Source organism: Manis javanica, chromosome 5 (assembly GCF_040802235.1).
Source record: "Manis javanica isolate MJ-LG chromosome 5, MJ_LKY, whole genome shotgun sequence".
In the NCBI taxonomy this organism is placed as follows: Eukaryota; Metazoa; Chordata; class Mammalia; order Pholidota; family Manidae; genus Manis; species Manis javanica.
Window position 1 is genome coordinate 29,500,764 of NC_133160.1, and position 20,565 is coordinate 29,521,328.

The 20,565-nt window shown below is 60.2% G+C and overlaps 1 protein-coding gene and 1 pseudogene across 10 annotated transcripts; both read right to left on the reverse strand.

Annotated features, from left to right (window-relative positions):
- Positions 1–6,389: 6,389 nt before the first annotated feature.
- LOC118972270 (large ribosomal subunit protein bL28m-like) lies at positions 6,390–10,467 on the reverse strand (annotated as a pseudogene).
- A 140-nt stretch (positions 10,468–10,607) lies between these two features.
- Positions 10,608–19,650, reverse strand: LOC108395898 (post-GPI attachment to proteins factor 6-like). 10 transcript variants are annotated; one of them, XM_037017462.2, is made up of 14 exons: positions 19,417–19,650; positions 15,849–16,026; positions 15,580–15,772; positions 15,249–15,376; positions 14,758–14,912; positions 14,346–14,662; positions 13,900–13,990; positions 13,703–13,844; positions 13,134–13,270; positions 12,357–12,535; positions 12,134–12,280; positions 11,920–12,058; positions 11,355–11,467; positions 10,608–11,007 (listed from the first exon to the last, which is right to left on the reverse strand). In XM_037017462.2, the coding sequence occupies exons 1-14, from the start codon at positions 19,520–19,522 to the stop codon at positions 10,711–10,713; spliced, it is 2,322 nt and encodes a 773-aa protein (XP_036873357.2). In that variant the 5' UTR covers positions 19,523–19,650; the 3' UTR covers positions 10,608–10,710. The 10 variants fall into 10 exon arrangements, with proteins under 10 accessions (XP_036873357.2, XP_036873356.2, XP_036873354.2 ...); XM_037017461.2 differs by having other exon boundaries at positions 13,703–13,754; positions 14,758–15,026; XM_037017459.2 differs by having other exon boundaries at positions 14,758–15,026.
- Between the last annotated feature and the right edge of the window lie 915 nt (positions 19,651–20,565).

The window sequence follows — 20,565 nt, forward strand, 5'->3', positions numbered from 1 at the left end:
CTGGGCTAAGGGTCAGGCCGCAAGGCCAACAGGAAAACAGTGGCATGGTGGTAGATGCATGGGCCCCAAGGGTAGCACACTCCCTCCCAGGGTGCCTTCCACACACCCCCTATCTCAGGTCTCACCCCCAGTGTCCTGAGGGTATCTTGACTCCAGGCTGAAAGGCACAGCAGGGACATCTTCCCATACTGCCTTTCTGGAGGATTCTGCCCCCAGGGGTGTGTCTGGGGGTTGTCCAAGAGATGGTCACATAAACTCATGCCTGGAAGGTGGGCATAGGGTATGAGATGGCCCCCACCAGCCACAGAGAGTAGCCCACCCCTCTATAACTCAGTGCCTCCCCAACTTGGGAGCCTCTGGGACATAGGGAGGTGCCGCCAGGGTTGGCCGAGTTCCTGCCTCCCTGGAGACTTGAGTGTCTGCGTGTGTCTTGGTCCAGCCAGTGACTCTGGGTAAGGCAGGCACCTCTCTGACCCAGAGAATCTACCTTCACAAAATGAGGGTCCTGACCCAACCCTGCTGGCCTCAGAGGTCTGTATGTGACCTATGCAAATGAGCCCAGGCTTCAAGGTGGAGCCCATGCTGTCAAAGGCCCAGGTCAACTATCTCAGACACATCACAAGTAGAGGCCAGGGCTGCTGGGCTCCCCCAACCTCAGCTTGATTTTCCTAGGAATATGATATCTAAATACAGGGGCTGGGCACCTGAGGAAGCTCAGGCGACTTCTGGGAGTAGCAGTGGAAGTCCTGCCTGCCTGGGCAGCCTAGGCCATTTCCCCTTCCACTCTCGGGCACATCTGCCCTCCTGCCACACTGACCTTCATGCCTTTGTCCGAGCTGCCCCCTCTCCAGAATGCCCTTCCTGTCCTGACACCATCCCTGAAGGCCCCCAGTGGGGAGGTCACATGCCCTTTGTTAGTTATAAGTTCTCCCCCACCCCCACCCCACCTGACACCTCATCAAGCCCCACAAACCTGCACAGTCCCTGGACCAGTGTCCACCCATGAGCTCGTAGCTGGGGACTTTGTGTTGAGAGGTGGGGAGATGCCATCCCAGGAGGGCCAATTGCCCCCACACACAGCCCACGACCCCCAGGTCAGCTTCTGCTGCACCAGTCTCTCTGCCACCTGCCCTCTGCTTTGCTGTGTCTCGCTGTCTCTCTGGGCTGCTGAGGAGCCCTGCAGCCTCCGTGGCCAAATTATAAGTATGTGATTATGTATGCCAGGGTCCCTCTAGCCCTTTGTTGCTGCAGAATCTTTCGTAGCAAACAAAAGTGAATAGGATTAGCCACAGTGGATTAAAAGATTTGCTTCTCAGAGTTTATCTAATAACCTAACAATTGTGCCTACAGAGGCTTTGAACCTCCAGGAAAGGCTCACCAGGCCATCTGGGAGCTCTCCTTCTCTGAGGGCAGCGGGATGGCAGGCGGGTGATTACAGGCAGCCACTGCCCAGCCTCACACTTGGCTCTCCCCACAGCCAGGCCTGTGCTCTCAGCCCCTGCCAGACCTGTCTGGGATGAACCTGGGGATAGGAACAGACCCCAGGAGAAGAAGGCAGAGGCCAGGTTAGGGGATGAGGCCCAGTCAGGACTGCCTACCAGAGGGCCTGAGGTCCAAGGCTGGGTGTGGGTGGTGGGGACCAAGGCTCGCCTGCACCCCGCTGCACCCCCGGGCACACCCACACAGCACACACGGCATCGAGGACACAAGCAACATGGAGGATGGCTGTGGCAGGCAGGTGACATGCCAGGCTTCACCACGCTGCAGCGCACAGCCCCACAGTGCACGTTCCTGGACACACGTGCACTTAAACAGATGCACACGCACAAGGATGGCTCTCTTTGATCACCAAAGGACACTCCATTTACCAGCTCTTAATCACAGCTGCTTTTTCGGGGCCTGTCCTCTGAAGTCCCGAGTAATGGGATTTGGCACTGCTGATGCATCTTGGGCTGGCCGCTCCCATTGTAGATGGACATTTTCCCCCTTTTTTCAGCTTCTTTTTTTTTCTCAAATAAAAAAAGCTTCTTAGATCACATTGACTTAACATGGCTTGTCACCCAGCCCTGGGAGTGGTGGCCCCAAGGGCTGGGTATCTCTTAAGCCTAGGGCCAGGTGGAAGTCTTTGATGCCACCTCCGTGTGAAGTCTGAGTGAGAGACCCACGAGTGTGGCCTTGGGGAGCACAGTGCAGAGGGACTCAGTTGGCCATGTGCTGCCCCCTTTGTCTCTCTTCCATGACCCTTCCTTGGGACATCAGAGGGCCAGTCCCAGGGAGAGGATGTGAGTGTGTGCGTGCATGCGGGGTGCAGAGGGCCAGGTGGGCACGGCACCAGCCACAAGAACAATGGGTAGCGGGGAGCACGCCCACCTATCCACCCGTTCCTCTGCCCGTCTGTCCATCACCTGTCCAGCTTACCTCATCTGCCTGGCTCCGCGGGCCTGCTCGCGCACCTCCATTCCGTGGCCTGCCGTGATGGGCTTGGCCGGCTGTCAGAGCACCCTTGGCCACTCTAGGTGGCAGGTCCCTGCTCTTGGCCATTGTGTGGCTGGGAGGAAGAAGCATGGCTCTAGGCAGCAGCACGGGCTTCCACTGCTGATTGGCTGAGGCAGGGACCAGATGACGGCCTCGGGACCCTATGGTACATGGCAACCAGCCCCTTTAGACACCGCCACCCCCGAGCAACTCCTGGCTGCCAGGGGAGCAGGCAGTGCCGCCGACGGGCCCATTCAGGGGTCCTGTCCACGCAGAGGGTCAGGTCTGGCTGCTCTGTACCAGCAGTGCAGCGTTTCCCTGTGTGTGTGTCCCACGCATGTCCAGTGTGAGGGGTCCTGTCCCTCTCGGGATGTGCCCCAAGCTACTCCATGCTCCACCTGACCCCCTGGAGGCAGGAACAGCACCCTTGCAGCCCTGCTGAGAGGAGGACTTCAGGTCGGGTTTGCCCCAGGGACTGAAGGCCAGTCCCAGTGGGTGATGGGAGGCAGAGCAGGGGGACTCCCCACTCCCAGGGAGGCGCAGCCAAGTTCTCAGTCCACTTCAGACCCCACTGGGCCTGCCAGCTTCATCTCTGCCTTCCAGCCCCTCCCCCCCACTTTTTAGCCTGTTAAACACTAGGCCCACAGTCCCCTCTAAGCCTTTGAAGGCCTTGTTGCCCACCCAGCAGCACCCTGGGACTTTGGCCACACCAAGCAGACACTTGCCAGCCATGTGGAAAGTGGCTTCACCCTAGTGACTTTGCACCTGCTCTTCCCCTGGCCTCCGTCCTCAGGGCTCGTCAGCACCGGCCCCGCAGTGAAGTCTTCCCAGAGTATCTCAAGGTCAGGATTTCTCTCAGCAAGGCCACACACAGTGCAGCCTCACTCCTAGGACCGACCATCCTGGGGTTGCAGGGCTTTGAGAATTCTAGAGCCACCCCACTCCCATCTGACCGTCCAGGCCTGTCCACACGTTCCTGGGATCAGCACCACATACACAGTTGAGGGCCCCAGGAGGCCACATCCCACTTCCTGGCCTAGGCCCGTCCACACCTGCCCAAAAGACTGAGGCAAGGATACCCACAGAGCCATGAGAAGTGGTATGAGCCTTGAGCCCCTGGGGACAGTGCTGGGGTGGGCCCTAGGGCCTACTGGGGAGGCCACTGCCAAGGCCGGAAGGACCTGGGAGCCAGCCTCAGGCCAGGCTGGACCGGGCCCAGAGCCAAGGGCAGAGGCTGCTCAGCCACCCCCAGACTTGGCCTCAGACTTCTTCTCACTGGCCCAGACCCATGCCAAACTGCCCAGTCACAAGGGCTCCCCTGCCATGCTGGTTGCCACTGGCAGACAGGTTTGGGTGGGGAACAGCCTGGGTCAACTGGGGTGCTGGAAAGGTCCAGAGGCATGGGCCCCACCTGGGGCTCGGGTAAGCTTAGGGAGGGCTCCCGTGTGCTGTGGCAGAAGGTGCATTTGGTCCAGCCCTCCAGCCGGGGGGCTGGGGAGGGGCTCGAGGGGTGGCAATGGATGGTGAAGGTGGAGATGGAGTCCAAGCACAAGCTGAGGGAAAAACAATGCACGTGGGTGGGCCTCACTGTGTTCTCCCAGGACCTTAGCACCCTGACAGGTTGCGGGGCAGGGGTGCAGGGGCCTGAGACTTGACTGCTCTCTTCACCCACCCCATCCTGCAGTCGGTGCACACCTGGGCAGGAGTCAGGTAAGACTCAGGGCAAGGGGTCAGGAACAAAGCCCTGGACTGGGCCCCACCTTTCCTGTCATGTTGTGCCATCTCTAGATGGGATCCTGATGCCCTTCCTGGAACAAGATAATGGATACAAGGCCTCAGGACACCACACTTGCCAGGGTCCTCTACAGCCCTGGTCCCAAGGGACCCCTCCCCAACCCGTAGCTACAGCCATGGCCCTTCACATTGAAGCTAACAGGTTGAGCTGTTGTCATGGAAACATATTCAGCTAATCTCATGGGGACACATGGGGAAGGAGGGGAAGGTCCCTGGAGGTTTGGGGAATGCAGTCCAGCTGGTGCAGGGACAGGGGCATGGCCTTCGCCTATTGTGAGCTAGTCAGGGCAGCCCTGGCCTGGGAGGGTTTGACCTTGGTCAACACAACCCTGCCACACAATCCAGGCTTTTGAAGATTTGCTGGGCCCACAGCCCTGGAGAGGGTGTGTGTGGAGAGCAGGAACATGTGCCCATGCGGGCTCCCACAGCACAGACCCTGGCTCTCTGTGCAGTCCTGTGTCCCTGTCCCCACCCCCATACCCCACAAGGTGAATATTATGGTGGATCCAGCTTGCAGAGGCCTGTCCCAGACCTGAGTTTTGGGGTGTCACTCATAGAGCGCTTAACCTTTTCTGAATCGAAGATGTCTGTGAGAATTTGAGGAAACTCACACTGCCCCTGCCGGAAAAGTGCTCAGGGTAAAAGCCACCTGAGCTCCACTCGGGTTACATGTACATGAATGATCTGCTGAAGCCATGCTGAGTTCCTGCTGACCAGCAGCCTTGGGCGCTGGGGGAGCAGAGCCAGTGCAGGCTGGGACTCAGTCTCTAACCAGGCCCACCACTGCTGGCATGGAGACGAAGGCCCAGAGCACCCCCATCCCCACCCACCCCTGCTCCAACCCTAGGAATCCAATATATGAACCCCACAGGTCCTGGCAAGAGTCCCCCTTGACCTGTGGCCTTGGAATGGAAAAGCTCAGCAAGGGGTGCCCAAGAGCCAAGATCAATTACCTGGGGACATCCTGGGTGCACACTGCAGGTACGACCCAGGAAACAGGCCGAGAGGCTGCAAGGGGATCAGTTTGATTTAGCTCAGGGAACTGCAATGTGGCTTCTGGGAAGGCTGGCCTGTCCAGAACACGGCTCAACTGGCTGGCGCTGAGGCCATGGTTGGGACAACTGGGCTACATCATGCAGGCCCACCACAGCCCCTGCTCTGTCATTGGCAGCTTTTGGTAAAATTTTTTTAAATTAAAAACTCTTCACTTTAGAGCATCAAGACATGTGGGGTCCAGAGGTGCTCCCAAAGGAGTTTGGGACTGGTGACAGGGTTTCCCAGCTGTGAACAGACACCTCAGGGTCACTCCCTCCAGGGCAGGCCCCAACCCTCCATAGCCACCTCATGAGCCATGGGGTCTTGGGGCCCTCCCATGGCTGTGCCCCTACAGCTGCATCCCCATGGACAAGCCCAGATGCCCCCACTGACAGCACCCCTTAGGGAAGCCTGGTGCCCCTCAGTCAGTTGCCAGGACCAAGTCAGGGGAACCCTGCTGGACACCTCAACAAGGCCTGATATGGTCTCAAAGCTCAGTACTTCCAGGTAAGTGTCAGGTCAAGGCACCCCCAAATCAAAGTAGGAGAAGCCTAAGGGTTCCTGGCCCAGCCTCCCACTGGGAGTCACATCCCTACCTGGGATCAAGTATGGGTCAGCCAAGGAAGGCACAGCCAGACCACAGGCCATACTGCCCACTCTCTGTGACAGAGACAGAGCGGTACTGACCAAAGCTCCCAATTCAAGGCTTTCCCCACAGATGCTGTCACCAGCACAGCCTTCCGGAGCTGGTGGGGGTACTCACCACCCTGAGAGGCATGCCAGCACAGGTACATCCCTGTCACCCCCAAAGCCAGGCCACAGCCTCCCCACCTGCTCTGGAGAACACATGCACGCAGGCAGAGACATGCGATGGGGAGGGGACAAGTGCTTCCTGCTCTATTGCGGACGCCTTTAGCCATGCTGGGCTCTCTTCCAGAGGCGAGAAAAGCACCACAACACCCTGACTCCCATCTGAGCCGGGACCACCACCCACTACAGCCACATCCTGGGGCTCTGAGGCAGGGAGTCAGGAGGTCAGAGGCTGCAAGGGAGAGCCCGGGTCCTCCAAGCAAGGCAGCACACAGTCAGGCTCAGACTTTACTTGCACGGCCCCCATCAAGTACAGTGGCCCTGCTTTGCTGGGCCTCTGCCTGGGTGGGGAGAGAGCTCTAGAGGCAGGGAGATGGCCCTTAGGCCTCTGGGAGTCATCAGGGCCTCCACAAAGTCCACTCCACCCAGGAGCACACACAGGAAGGGGGTGCTCTCGCCACCACCCCAGGCTCTGTGCCCACGGAGCTACAGGGGGGCTGAGCCTGGCTGTCAGGAGCGGGTCACTGTGTGGCCACTTCCCATTGGCTCTTCTGTGCTCGCTCAGACAGCACCTGCTGCTGAAGTTGCTCGATCAGCTCCTCCACGTAGACCTTGGACAGAGGAACAGGGTCCTACAGGGACAAGACAGGTCAGTGAAGAGCTCTGAGAAAGGTGGGAATCCAGCTGCTGCTGCCCAAACAGAGATGAGGCATGAGAGCACCAGGTCCCTCAGGCTTGACCACAGACCCAACTCTTTGCCACCCTCAGTCCCCAGCCCAGAGGGCAATGCCCTGTCCATGAGACAGGGGCCACCTTCTCATGGGGACACAGGGACCAGGTGCCTGCTCCTGGAGTCCCTGCCTTGGGGTACTGTGATGGCAGAAAAACAAGCAGAAGAAACATGGATTGCGGCTGCTGTGTCATAGGTGGGTTCCCTGTCCCAGAGGCTACCACAGACCCCAGACTCTTCTAGGGACCCTCGACAGCCAAATAAACCAATCATGTAAAAAATCCAGCTCTTTTCACCAAGTCTTTCTGTTTATGAACTTATGAAGCTAGCACAGAGGATCAGGACCCTAATGGGAGAGAACATGCCATTTGGAGCCCACCGGCACTGTGGTCCCTCCCTTCTGTCTGCAGGGCTTGGCGCTGGGCCCACCCCTGAGAGGGCAGGGCAGTGGGTGCTCACACATGTTCACCTTCTCCTCCAGAAGCCACTGCTTCTCCACAGCCTCGTCCAGTGTCAGGCCAACCCACTCAGCCTCTGCCTCTGGGATGACAAACTCCTGGGCAGGCAGAGATGGGGTGCGCAGTGAGGGAGTGGCAGGGGTGGGAGCGCTGGTGGGCCCACGAGGAGCAGGAAGCACAGGCCAAAGCCCTCACCTTGTACTTGTCATAGATGGCTGCCCTCCTCTCAGGGTCGTCCAGGTGCAGCTTCGGATCCCATTGGGCAAGCTGCAGCAGCATACCTCATTTCAGGTCCATCCCGAACTTGGAGCACAGGTGTTCCTTTGGGGTCTGGTAGGAGGCTACACATGGGACCAGGAATCGCCAGTAGGGCCCTGCTCCCCTGCCCCTCCCCAGCATTGGGTGGGCCTTACGCTAGCTTGGCAGGGCAATGGGCCAGGTGGGCAGCCCCAGAACCCAGGCCAGAACAGAAGACAGCCTAAGTGTAGGGGAGGAGACAACTGCTCTCACTGAGTGACCCTCCACCCCAGACGTCAGTGTGCCCAGAGCCTGCCCACGAGGACCCACTGTGTGCTGTCTGGCATGCCCCACTTGCCTTGAGGATGTAGAAGTCAAACCCACAGGCCTCGTCAATGAGATCCAGGGTCCTCATGGTCAGTGACACTGAAGGTTGCGTCCAGGATTTCACTGTGGAGCTCACACTGAAACAGCTGTGGCTTCCACACCTTCTTCACCCACTTGGACAGCAGAGGAGAGACAGACTGTGTACCTACAGGCCCAAGGACTCGGGGCACCCACCTGAGGCCTGGGACATGGAACTGGGTGGACCAGCCCCCACCTGTGGACTTGATTGCCCACCAAGAGGTCGGCTGCTTCTCAGCCAGCCTGGTACCCCCAGATCCTCCCAGTAGCTGGTGTGTGTTCCAGACATACCACACCATCATCCACAGATCATCACATCCTAAACCAGGGACCTAGGGGCCAAAGGCAAAGGGAGACACCAGCCTCTCCCAGAGACTCGGCAGCCCCCTCCAGGGTTCCCACCAGAGACAGCCCGGCATCAGGGGCAGTCTCAGTAGGCCTGGCCTGAGTCAGTCTCTCAGCCCTCCTATGTGCAGCAGGGAAGTGGCAGTGCCAGCCTTGGGTTATGAGAAGCAGGCAAGGCAAACTGTGGTGCTGGAGGCTGACAGGTGCGCACAGACCTCACCTCTCCTACCTCCCCTCAATATACAGGCCTTTTCCCCATCCTTACACTTGATCTGGGCAATCACCCCAGGGCCTTTGCACTGACTGTTTATGAACCGCCTGTCTCAGAGTGCCCAATGGTTTCACAGGGAGCAGTACTTGCCCAAACTGTAACTCTGCTTATCAGCACGTTCCCCAGACTGTCCTGTCTTGTCCTGTCAGCTCTGATGCCCAGCAGGGAGACCTTGTCATTGCTGGTGTATCTGTGGCCCAGGATCCAGCCCTCGCCGCCCCACAGCCCCAGCTGGGACTCCGGGGGATGGTAAATGGGAATGGGTACGTCCTCCACGCGCTCCCGCTGCCCGTTCTTGGGACTGATCTTGAACTTGGCCCCGTGCGTCCGCGCCTCCTCCAGGGAGCATAGGTAGTGGCTGGGCAGGCGGGGGCACAAGCCCTCGCGCAGCAGGAGCTGCTTCCACAGGTGGGCCGGGACCTTGTGCAGGGGCATCGCAGCGCACCTGGAGAGAGGCAGGGGCATCGGGGCGCGCCTGGACAGCGGCAGAGGCGGGGATCGCCGTTACGCCGCAGCCCAGCCAGACCCGACCCAGTCTTCAATCCCGTGCGACCACACCCCGGCCCCCGGCTTGGCCCTGGCCGGAAGCCAGGTACCCCGCTCAATTCGGCCGGGCGCCGAGAAACGGAGTCTACCGCCCAAGATCCGTGCGGTGCCGGAACCGAAAACCCCACGGTCTACCCGCCGCTGACTGGCTGCGACACCCGTCCGACTAACCCTCGTCCCGCCCTCTTTTCTTCCATCTTCTGGGACCGTGGAAAACGCCCTGCAGACACGGAGGCACCGCCAGGCACCGTCTGCAAGTGCGGCCGCGTCTTCCTCGAGCTGCAACCTGGGCGGGGAGAGGCGAGGCGAGGAAGGATCCCCCCCGCTCACTCCCACCCACCTCCTCCCGGAGGCGCAGACAGCAAGGTAACCCATTTGCCTTGAAATATCAATGTAGAATATTCACCAATCACAGAGAAATCAGAGCTACATAAAATTGTCTCTTAATGTCTTAAAATTTTTTACCCCAGAAAACACCGTATATGTTTCTCCTTTACAAGCCTAGAGAGTGCTCCGGTGGCTAGATGCAGGGTACATGGTGCAGTGGAGGCCACAACTGGACAGGACACAGAAGGGAAGCCCCTAGGACAGAAGGTGGAAGGGCTGCAAGCTGACCCTGCTCCCAGCTCCTCAAGGCCCCGCCCAGCATCCATCCCACAGGCAGCGGCCCTGCCCTAGGGAGGGCAGGGCACTGCTCCTGGGGCAGTTTCTTCTCTTTACCCTGCTTCTCCTACAGAGGAAATAGGCTGGGCCAGGTCCGCAGGAGCCTGCTCCCCAAATGAGGGTTGGACTAGTGCAGGGCAGCGGCCATCCCCTCCTCTCCTGGGAGCAGCTGAAGAGTATGCTCCCCATACAAGGGCCCTGGGTCCCAGAGTGGGTGCAGACACAATGCTGGAGCAAGGAAGGCCCTGTGGTACCGAGTCAGGGCACCCCCGAGTCAGGGCAGCTAGGCAGCTCCCTCCTCAGGAAGCTCTTCCTGGGGGCCCGGGGCTCTAAAGCTACAGCCAGAGGCAGGAGAGGGCAGAGCTGGGCGACCAGAAGCTGGCTGCTCCTAGTCTCCTGGCATCTGGCCTCTGCGCACCCCAGGGCCCATTAGCTGCCTGGTGATTGTAGTCGCCTCTCCCTAAAGCAACCACATCGGTGTCAAGTCTGAGGCCGACTGACATTCAGGGGCACACAGTGTTCGGAGCCAGGGATGCAGGGAGGGCAGTTCCCAGCCTTAGCAGTGGGGACCTGTGGGAGGTGGGCTAAGGCCTCCTCTGTCCCTCCGGGTCAATCACAGCCTCACAGAGGATAGGGCCATGGGGGGATCTTTCCCCACATATCCAACCATCCCCTGGTCAGAACACACAACCTTCCCCACACGGTACCTGTGTTCTCCAGGCAGCCAGGCCCAGGCCCAGGGGCCGCTGCAAACACCAGCTAGGACCCGCAGGGGGACCGCAACAGCCAGGCAGTGGGGCGTGCGGTTCTCTCCTCAGGTGGAGGAAGCAAACAGGTGTGCAGGGCAATTTTATTCAGCTGGAAATTGATCTAGACGGGGTCCCTCTCCCTCAGTCCTGCCCCTGGTTGGAGAGGTCATCCTGAGAGCTGCCTAGACCCTGTCACGTGACCGCGTACAGCTCCTCCCGGTGGTTCCTGCAGATCTGATAGTGGCAGGGGAGCTTCTGCGAACAGGCCCAGGGCTTGGTGTGCGAATCCCTTGGCGGCAGCAGGAAGGCGGCACTCCCTGCCAGCAGCATGTGCCAGATGCTGTGGGTGTAGTAGTAGTTGTCACTGGTTGTCATAGAAGTATAGATGGCAATGGCCACAGCAGCCATGCTGATGCCAGGCAGGAGGCAGAAGGCCCAGCGCTGCCAGGAGGTGGGGTAGCAGTGGCGCCGGTGCCCACAGCGGTATACCTGGAGAAAACCGCCACATGAGCATGGTGGGAGGGGGCAGGGGAGGCTACAAGTCCCAGCCTGCCCAGGCCCGAGCAGTGGGACCATAGGTGTGGGCTGCTTGGAGGGGGCTCACCAGCACAAAGACCTGAGGGGTCCTCGGGCATGAAGCACACTGGGCCCCAAGGGGGCCACCTGTGGCACTCAGCAGGTGTGCAGGACTCAGGCCCAGGGTGAGAGGCATGGTCAGAGTGAGGGGCCAGGCTCTGTCCTCCCACAGAGCCGGTGTGTGGAGAGACCAGCCCCCATCCCAATCACCAGGGAAGGGGTCTGGGCCAGGAGCATCAGCTGCCCCAGCTCTTACCCACATGGTGGCCATGACTGCAAAGGCAAACAAACAAGGCCCCATCATGTTCCAGGCGCCCCTGCGGTCCAGCTGCAAGGACATGGCAAACACCAGCGTGCCCAGAAGAAACAGAACCTGGGCAAGACACAGGGACAGCCACAGGGTCACAAGAGCCCAGGTTCATCAGTGATGTTCCACAGTCCAACAAGAGCAGGTGGCCTGGTCATGCAGGTCATCTTGCTATCCCCACTGCCCCCAGCATTTTCTGCCCACCCCCTCGGAACTGCTGGCACATTTTGTCCTGCTCTGCTGACTGGGAAGAAGGTGCGCCTCCTCCAGCTCCTGTGCAGGTGGGAGCCATAGCGCCCTGATCCATCCACAGATAAGTCTCTGAGGCAAAACTTGGCCTGGCAGGACACCAGGCATGCATCTTCAGTAGCCAGGCCTGGATTGGCAGAAAAGTACCCACAGTGCCCCTGGCACCAGGGATTCCAGGAGCATAACTCAGAGCCTCTCAGGGAAGTCTGGCCTCGGGTCAGGCCTTCTCACCAAATGGGGCCCCAGGAGAGACAGGCTGGGGGCCTTACCTAACCCTGCCCACCACCTTCCTGTCCTGGTCCCTCCAACCTGCCAGCACAGTCCCTTGATATCTGAAAGCAGTTTCTTCCAGTGGGTGCCAGGAAAGACAGGAGGCTTCTGAGAGCAGCAGCAAGCCCTTCTTCTGGTCTGTTCCACAACATACTGCACATGAGGTCCTTTGCTCTCCCAGAGCCCAGTCCCGGGGATTGGGAGCACACTCACGTATTTCAGGGCTGCCTTCAGCCGCGCCATGCAGAGGATAGTGACCCAGATGGATACTCCAGAGCCCAAGAAGTCACAGTATTGCAGCGTGTCATAGCTGAGGATGCACAGCACCACCTCCCCAGGCTGGTCGCAGGCGTGGTAGAACTGCAAGGCAGGGAGGTGAGCGTGGCCCAGACCTCCCCAACCTCCCCACCCTCCCCACAGCAGAGGAGATGCCTACCGTGGAGAAGAACATGGTGTAGGCATAGACGGAGGCCTCCACCAGGAGTGAGCGGCGCATGGAGATGGCAACAGGAGCCAGGAACATGAGGTTGCTGAGGGTGAGCAGGAGCATGGCTAGCCTCTGCTGGCCTACCGTCTGGGCTGTGCTATTGTCTGTGCAGCTCCACCCACGCCAGCCTGTGGCCAATGTTACACCAAGGGGGCTGAGGCCAGGCACTCTGAACCTCAGGGCCTGCTCCTCACCCAGCACCCTGCAGAGAAGCCCTTTTTCTCTCAGGAACAGGCTGGGACAGGTGTAGGACATGTGTGGGCAGACATAGGCCAGTGTAGGCAGATGTAGACAGGTATAGGGCAGGTGTGGGCTTGTGTAGACAGGTATAGGGCAGGTGTGGGCAAGTGTAGAACAGGTATGGGGCAAGTATGAGCAGATGTGGGCTGTTATAAGACAGGTAGGGCACATGAGTGGGCAGATGAGAGGAGCTTTGGGCAGCCATGGGCATGTATGGACAGGTAAGGTAGGTGAGGGCAGGTATGGGCAATTGTAGGCAGGTATGGGGCACATGTGGGCAGCAGGTATAGACAGGTATGGGAAAGATGTGGGCACATAGACAGCTGTGGGAGACAGGTGTGGGGAGAGAAGGCTAAGGTCAAGAGGTGAGGTCATCTCAGTCACCTCTGTGCTTGCCTGGAACAGAGAGAAGCGATTCCCAGCCTTGGCAGAGTCCTCAGAGGCTGGGAAGCCACGAGCAGGAGTATCTGGGGGCCTGGCCCTCACCTGCCTTGCAGCTGCAGCCTGCATACAGGTAGCTGTGTCTGCGCAGCAGGAGGCACTGGCCATAAGGTCCGCAGTCATTCAGGCAGGGCACCAAGTATAAAGTGGTTTCTACTGGGACCAGAGCCTGCTCACACTCCCTGCGAGAAAGGAGCCACAGGAAGGCTGCTGAGGTCTGCTGGCCAGTCCCCTGCCAGGGCTCCCAGCAGGATCTTGGACACATGAACCCAGAACTGAGGCCCCCAGGCTCTAAGCCCTGGAGGACAGCAACCATGAGATTTGCTGAGGCCATGATGTCCTTTTCCCCTTGCTCTGCCCCAAGTCCCAGTCTGTCCAGGGCTGTGACCTAGGCTAGTCCTCCTTCCTGTGTGCTGGCAGGAGGGGTAGCCAGGTAGAGAATGGGATCTCTTCTGATTCCCAGAGGGCAAGTGACCCTGTAGGAAGATGGGTCACTCCCAGACTCGAAAGTGGGTGGCCTCGTCCCTGGTCCTGAAGGCAATGTTTCAGCCTTCTGCTGCCTGCCCCCGTCTGGCAGCCCTAAATGGCCTCCCTCCAGCCCCAGGTTTACTCACTCAGGACCCTCAGGGCACACGAGCTGCAGGGAGAGGTACCAGTTGTCTGTCTCTGGGTAGGGGATGATGAGGGTGGCCTTATGAGCTGAGGTGCTCAGAGACAGGGGATAGCCCTGGAAGAAGGCTGCAGGGGTGGGAAGGCCTGGTCAGGGTAGCCAGGGGCTAGCGGGTGGCAGGCCCAGTGCCACGCGCCATACCTGTGGTGCAGTTGAGTGAGGTGGTGAAGCTGAGGAAGGGGGCGGCGGCATTCACGCAGACCACTACCAGGGTGTTGTTGGCAAGTGCGGTCTGGAAGAGGCCACACAGGGTCAGCCCGAGCCCAGTTTGGCCACCAGGCAGGCAGAACCAACATCACCTGAAGCTCTCACTCAGTCTGGCATGCAGCGCCCTTCTCTGTGGCTTGCACTGGCCCAGGATCCCCCTTCCAGGTCTACAGACACACAGCCCCCAGCACCACCTGCAGGCACAGCCCTGGGCCCATGCCACCATGGGGAGTAGGCCTCCCCTTCTTTGAACAGAGCCCCTTTCCTGGTCCAAGCTGGCTGGGGACACTTTGTTTCCTGAAGGGCCCCCTGACCCCACCTCCATGCCAAAGCTGGCGGGAAGGCCTGTGACCCAGTTGAGCCAGGTCACAAGGAGGTACCTCATTGGCCTGCAGGGAGATGGTGAGGGAGCCCCCACTGTCCATGCCTGTGTCGAGGTACAGCCGCATCACTGAGGGCATGCCAGACTGTACCAACACGGAGACCCTGTCCAGGGGCCGGAACCGCACAGACACCACATCCATGTCTTCCCGCACAACGGGGTAGCTCATGAGGCAGAAGGAGCCACTGCCCAGCCCATGGCTCCCGCCCAGGTCCTGGTGGCCAAGGCTCATGGGCATCAGGCCAGTGGAGGCGTTGCGGCTCTGGCTCAGGCTGCTCTGAAGGTGCTGCGAGGTTATGGTCTTCGGCCTGCAGGCTGACAGGAGCACCAGGGCTCAGCCGGAGGGAGGCGTGGGGGTCAAGGGCAGGGGGCAGAGACATCCCACCCTGCCCTCTCCCCACACAACCCACTTGTGATGGCAGCCACGATGCTGAATACCACAGACACATGGAGTCCTGCCAGGCTCTTGGCTGTCACTTGGATCCACCTATCCCAGGGTGGCGAGGGCAGCAGCAGGTGGCAGGTCCTGGTGGGGCCGGTGCAGGCCAGCACCTTCTGGAAGTTGCTGGGCAGGGTGGCCGAGCCCACAGTGAGGTGCACAGGGCAGCCCAGGCTCCCATTGGACACACAGCCCTTTAGCTCCAGACTCAACTCCTGGGTGTACTCAGGGATGAAGATTCTGTGGCCAAGGTGTATGGCCTGGTTCAGGTTTTGCAGCTTCCACCAACCTTCCCACATGGTTTGCACTCAGGGTGGTGGCCAAAGAGGGCCAAAGAGGCTCCACTTCCCAGCACAACCCTGAGACCCAGGCCCCTGGCTTTCCTACCAGCACAGGGACAACACCAGGCCCACCCCCTCCATCAAGCCAGAGGCTGGGCCTCCTCCAAGTGCTCCCACTCACTTGAGGTAGCTGGGGCGGGAGAGGAGGGTCTGCAGAAGGGGCATGTCTGGCTCCAGAATGGAGACCTCAACCACCCTCACGACCAGCATGTCCGGCTGGAAGATGTAGGCACAGGTGGGAGCAAAGCCCTAGGGAAAGAATGAGTGGTGGGGGAAAAGAATGCAGACATGTGGGGGAGCTGGGCAGAGAGTCCAGGTGTGCGGGGTGGGGTGGGCAGGACTGGAGCAGGACAGCCTAGAGTGAGGCCTGCTCTGAGAAAGTAACTGCCAAGGACAGACATTCCTGCACCAAGGGGTCCTGCCCCTTCTATGTGGGTGGCAACCCTCCTCACCTTCACCTCAATCTTCTGGGATGAAGGGGGTAGGTGGGCAGCCACAAACCAGTCCCCAGGTGCAGGGTGGGAGATGTTAACAGAGGCGTTGCTCTCTAGCATCTTGACGAGGAAGGAGGGCTGCACAGAGGTATTGTCAGGGAAGCTGGTGCCCAGGGGGTTGATGACCGGCGGGGCGCCATAGCGGAAGTACCTGGAGCAGGGAGAGCAGGGCAGGCATCAGACGTGGGCCTTGGGTCGGCGAGGGTGGGTGGGTAGTGGGCACCTACACGGTGATCTCCACGTTGGCACACGTGGGACTGCCTCCCCGTGACACGTGGAACAGGCAGCGCAGCAGCACGGTGTCTGGGGGCACGCGGAATTGGAAGAGCCTGGTGCTGCCATACCAGCTGTAGAAAGACAGCTTCTGCGGTGACTGCGAGAACTGCTCGGACACCAGCCTGACATCTGCAGGGAGAAGGTGCTGTCAGCCAGGTGGGGCGCTGCCCTGGCTCCAGAGAGAAAGGGCAAGGAGCCGTGCTGGGTGGGTCTGCAGCCCCTGGGATATCGGCCAGACCGCTGCCTCCTCCAGCCCCTGGCAGGGCCCAGGACTCTTTAAGTTTTCCCTGAGGAATCACATTCCTGCTCAATTTTCACACATAAAAGACTACTTCCGTCACCTTTCCAAGTCCCTCTACCCCTACTTCCATCTTGTCACAAGCTCATACCCTGGGCCCGCTCCCTGCCACCTCTGTCCAGATTGCCCACAGCCCACCTCTGGTCAGATTGCCCACAGCCCACCTTGGGCCTTATCATGGCAGCACCCCAGTGTAGGTGACCCCAAATGCCTTAGACCTTATAGCAGAGTCCCGTCCTCGGTGTGAACCAGCCTCTCCTGCACGCTACTCAGGGTTTCCCTCACACTGCAGCCCTGAGGTGCTAAGGGCCCAGAGATGGAGGCTGGCACACACAGGAGGTGATGGGAGCCCCACCCCTCCTCACCTCTGCCCTGGGTGCTGGACACCAAGACACCCTCTCCTCCTCTGAGGCTCCCAGCTATGGGCTGTGGTCCATGCTCTTGGCTCCACCTGAGAGGCCAGGTGCTTCAGATCTAGAGGCTGACCACCTGCTTAGGCCCATGACAGCTTGGGGCACAGCTGGACTGGAGCCTAAGCCCTCTCACCCAGAGAGGTGGCAGACAGAGATCCCAGGAGGAGGGACCTCAGGCTGGAGGACATGCCACCCGTGCTCCGTGGGCACGTGGAGGGGCCCGGGGTGGACAAACTGCCCATGGCCCCAGCATGGGGCTCCTGCATGAACCGGTCCTTCAGTGCCTCTCAGGCCCCCGCCTCTATGGCTCTCCAGACCCCCAGCCTTACACACTCCCAAAGTTGGCACTCTGCTCACTCCCCATCACAGCAGCTTTTCCAACCAGCTCTGAGGATCTTCTGGTACTCAACACAGAGGCCTGAGGCCCCATCCTGGATTAGACCCCTCCTGCGAGTGTCCACAAACCAGGGCACAAACTCCCCTGGGGCACATGTCCAAGCCCCACAATGTAATCATCTCTGCCACACGGGTGGGTGAGGGTGCCCACCCGAGACCGCCTTCTGGGAGTCTCCACAGAACAGGTACACTCTGAGCACTCTCTGTGCCCCACCTGGGTGGCTGACTAGGCCCAGGGGCTGGCTATGAGGTGCTTATGCTGGATGGAGGGAGCCCAGCCCCTGCGCCAGCTCAGGCCTCGTGCCCGTGTGACTGGATATCCATTACCCTCTCTGGGTCCCAGCTTCCTGATGAGTTAGCCAAGGTGGTGACCCTCCCTCCAAGGTTAATGGATGTTAAAGTGCTTCCAGAAGAAATGCATGGGAACACAGCAGGCTATGGCCTCACTTTCCTCTAAGCTGGGTGCCTCTCTGCCCACAGGAAGACTGGAAGCTCATACCACGCCATCAGTAAGACTGGTGTCCCTCCACATGAGCAGTTAAGGGAGCCAGGTGAATAGCTGGCTCTCCTTCCAACCTCCTGAACGTCCCATGGATGCACGCTGAGAAAAGATGACAACCCACTCACAAAGCCAGTCTGAGCTCCACTAGAGCCAGGCATGGAGATGCTGGGCAGCATTCCAGGTGTCTGCTGGCTACCATGTCCGACCCACCAGGTGTGGCCTCAGTGCTGAACTAAGGCTGCTGCAGCCCCTGGGATAACATGACAACAAGGACCAAAAAAACCTAAAAATGCTTGTTGCTGAGGCAGGGCCGCCTCCCCCATTCCCTCCTCAGAAGCAGAGGTCCTTAGGGAAACGGCCAGCCAGCTGGCACCCAGCCCCCTGACCTGAGAGGGACAAGGCCTTCTGACCTCCACCGCCCTGAAGTACCAGCCTGCAGACACCTGGAACCCAGCTGTGAAATTTCAGCAGGTGCACAAGAGAGAAAACACCTGCTCAAGGGTGCCCTAAGACCAACTGGTCCCCCACTCCCAAAGCTAACACAGCCCCCTCCAGCATCCCCCACTTCGGGCTGTAGTCTCACCTCCCTGCCCACAGGGTAACCCTAGTGAACACACCTGGCCATTAGCACACTAGTGTGAGCCGGATGTGGTAGCCACATCTCTGATATCAGGAAGTGCCAGCTGCATGCACCCCAGCCCGGCCCCACAAGCCACTCTAAGGACACAGGTTAGAAGGAAGAGAAAAGAAAGTCCCTGAGCCCATCCTGGGAACCTGAGAAAGGGCATTCGGTCCTTCACACTCCAAACTAGGACAGGCACCTGGCCCCTCAACAAGCCTGGGAGGTGAGAGATCACCCAGGTTTTCCATCTCCCTAACCTCCCTACCAGTGACCCCTCACTCAGCCCTGCCCCCAGGGTGGTGAAAAAGGAGAAGATGAGGGTGGTGGTATCCAAGGGAGGAATTTAATCAGGAGCTGATCTCCGGGGAAGCTGCCTTTTATTTCAGGCTGCACCAATCCCCGAAATCAGAGGCATAGCCCTCAAAGAAATAGGAGCTGAGGGGAGCAAGATCTTAGAGAAGGGGTAGGGGCTGGGAGCCCGAAGTGGGCAGCAGCCTTAGACTCTACTGGAGGGCCTCCTGCCCAGGGGCGCACCAGCCTCATGGCCCTCAGGGACTCTCAGGCCACAGGAGTCAGGGGAGGTCGCTCAACACCCCCAGTCAGGCTGAGGGGCAGCACCTCTGGTCTAGCCACCTCCATGTGCCTCGGTCCTGAATGGGGCCTCTCAGGGAGGAGTAATTCAAGGGCATGCGGCGAGTGTCCAACGCCATTTACTCAGAACCGGGTGGCCAAACAGCTCCTCAAGGCCGCCTGGAGCCCAGTCCCTGAGCTCCAGGAAGTGGAGCAAGGCCAGCTGTTGGAAGTGACTGCACTGGGGGCGGGGGCCACCATTGGGGGCGGGGAGAGGACGCCCACCTGAGCCCCTGCGACAACTTTCTCCCAACTCTGCCCCTCTCCCACAACAGCTGGGGGCCCTGGAATCCCACTGCCAAATTCTTCATCCCGGCTGGCCTGGCATCCAGAGTCCCACTTGAGTCCCCATGGACCCCCGTGGGCCTCTCTATCTCCAAGTCCGGGCGCGTGATGGCCGTGACCGACCTGAACGCGCTGAGAGTAGAGAAGGGAGGGCACGTTCCAAGGGGTCCCGACGGGCGGAACCCGGCCCTGGGGACAGAGGAGGGCGCGCCGTCGTCCGCTACTCCCCGGTCACTTCGACGCGAGCTCTCACGAGGGCCGTCCTGCGCCCCCAGCCCGGCGCCGGCGCCAGCGAGCGCGCAGGTACCCCCAGGCTAGTGACGATCGATCCCGGCCCCGCCCGCCCCGGGATGACGCCCGGCCGCGCGCTCACCGCTCTCGCCGCTGTCGCCAGCGGCGGGCGGGGGCCAAGCCAACAGCAGCAGCGCCCACGCCGCCGCCGCCGCCGCGACCCCAGCCCGGGTCCCGGCGCGGCCCATAGCTCCGCGCTCGGCCTGGAGCTACCCGCACCGCGCCCCCGGTCGCCCGCGCGCGCCGCCCGGGCAGCCCCTGCGGCCCCCGCCGCAGCCTTCGCCGCGGGCTCGCATCGCCCCGGCCGGTCCCAGCCGCCCGCGCCGCGGGCACTTCCGCCGCGAGGCCCCGCCCCGCTGGAGCCGGGCTGGAGGGACCGCGCCTCCCCGGCGGGGACGGAGGGAGGACGTGGGCGGCGGCTGACGAGGGGGCGCGGGGAGGAAATCGGCCGGAGGGAGGTCGCGGACTGACCTACGGCCGTGCGGGTAGGGGACGGTCGGCAGGATGGGGAGGAGCGGGGACCGGGGAACCGAGGCAGGCCGGCGGGGCGTGAATCGGCAGGCGCAGGAGGTCCGAGGTGGCGGAACACGCGCAGAGCTTCCCACCTGCTTCCTGGAGGCGGGGGGTTCGCGGGACGCGAGGGTCTCCGGGTCTCTGGAGCGTGGGTCTGGAGTGTGTGACAGGGCGTGGGACAGCGCCCGGCGGGTTCTGGCGGAGACTTGCCCACGCCGCCTCCAGTGCTGGACCCTCCGGCCCGGCCTCCTTCATTCAACCACAAAACCCGGACGAGTGTGTGTAGAGTTAACACTTAGGGAAAGATGAAAAGGCTTCTTGTACAAATGGAAATGTGGTACACTACCCTTTACACCGGGATAGATTGCAATCCTTACACTTAAGGATTTAAGTGTAAATGCAAACGGTCAAGGGACTACAAGTAAACGTGGGGGAACTTTTTCAAAGTCTTGGGAAAGAGAAGGCAATTCTAAATATGATCCAAAACCCAGAAAGCTTTCGAGGTATTGGGGGAGAGACGCTGTGTATTTTCCTCGGTTCTTGTCCCCGCCGCGGCAGAACTGAAGGGCAAAGACACAGTAGTGAAGCAGAATAAAAGTTTTATTTAAAGTTAATTAGAAAGAACTGCAGGTGACTTCAGAGAGTGAGAGGAGCGCCCTGAAAGGGTGGAGAGAGCGTTTAAGATTAAAAGGTCACACACTTAGAAACTGCGAGCGGT

Coding starts and splice junctions, on each gene's coding strand:
- LOC108395898 (XM_037017459.2), bottom strand. CDS start 19,522: ATGGGCCGCGCCGGGACCCGGGCTGGGGTCGCGGCGGCGGCGGCGGCG. Junction 15,377..15,579: donor CCCAGAAGATTGAGGTGAAG/GTGAGGAGGGTT, acceptor TTCTTTCCCTAG/GGCTTTGCTCCCACCTGTGC. Junction 11,008..11,354: donor TTTGCAGTCATGGCCACCAT/GTGGGTAAGAGC, acceptor GGTTTTCTCCAG/GTATACCGCTGTGGGCACCG.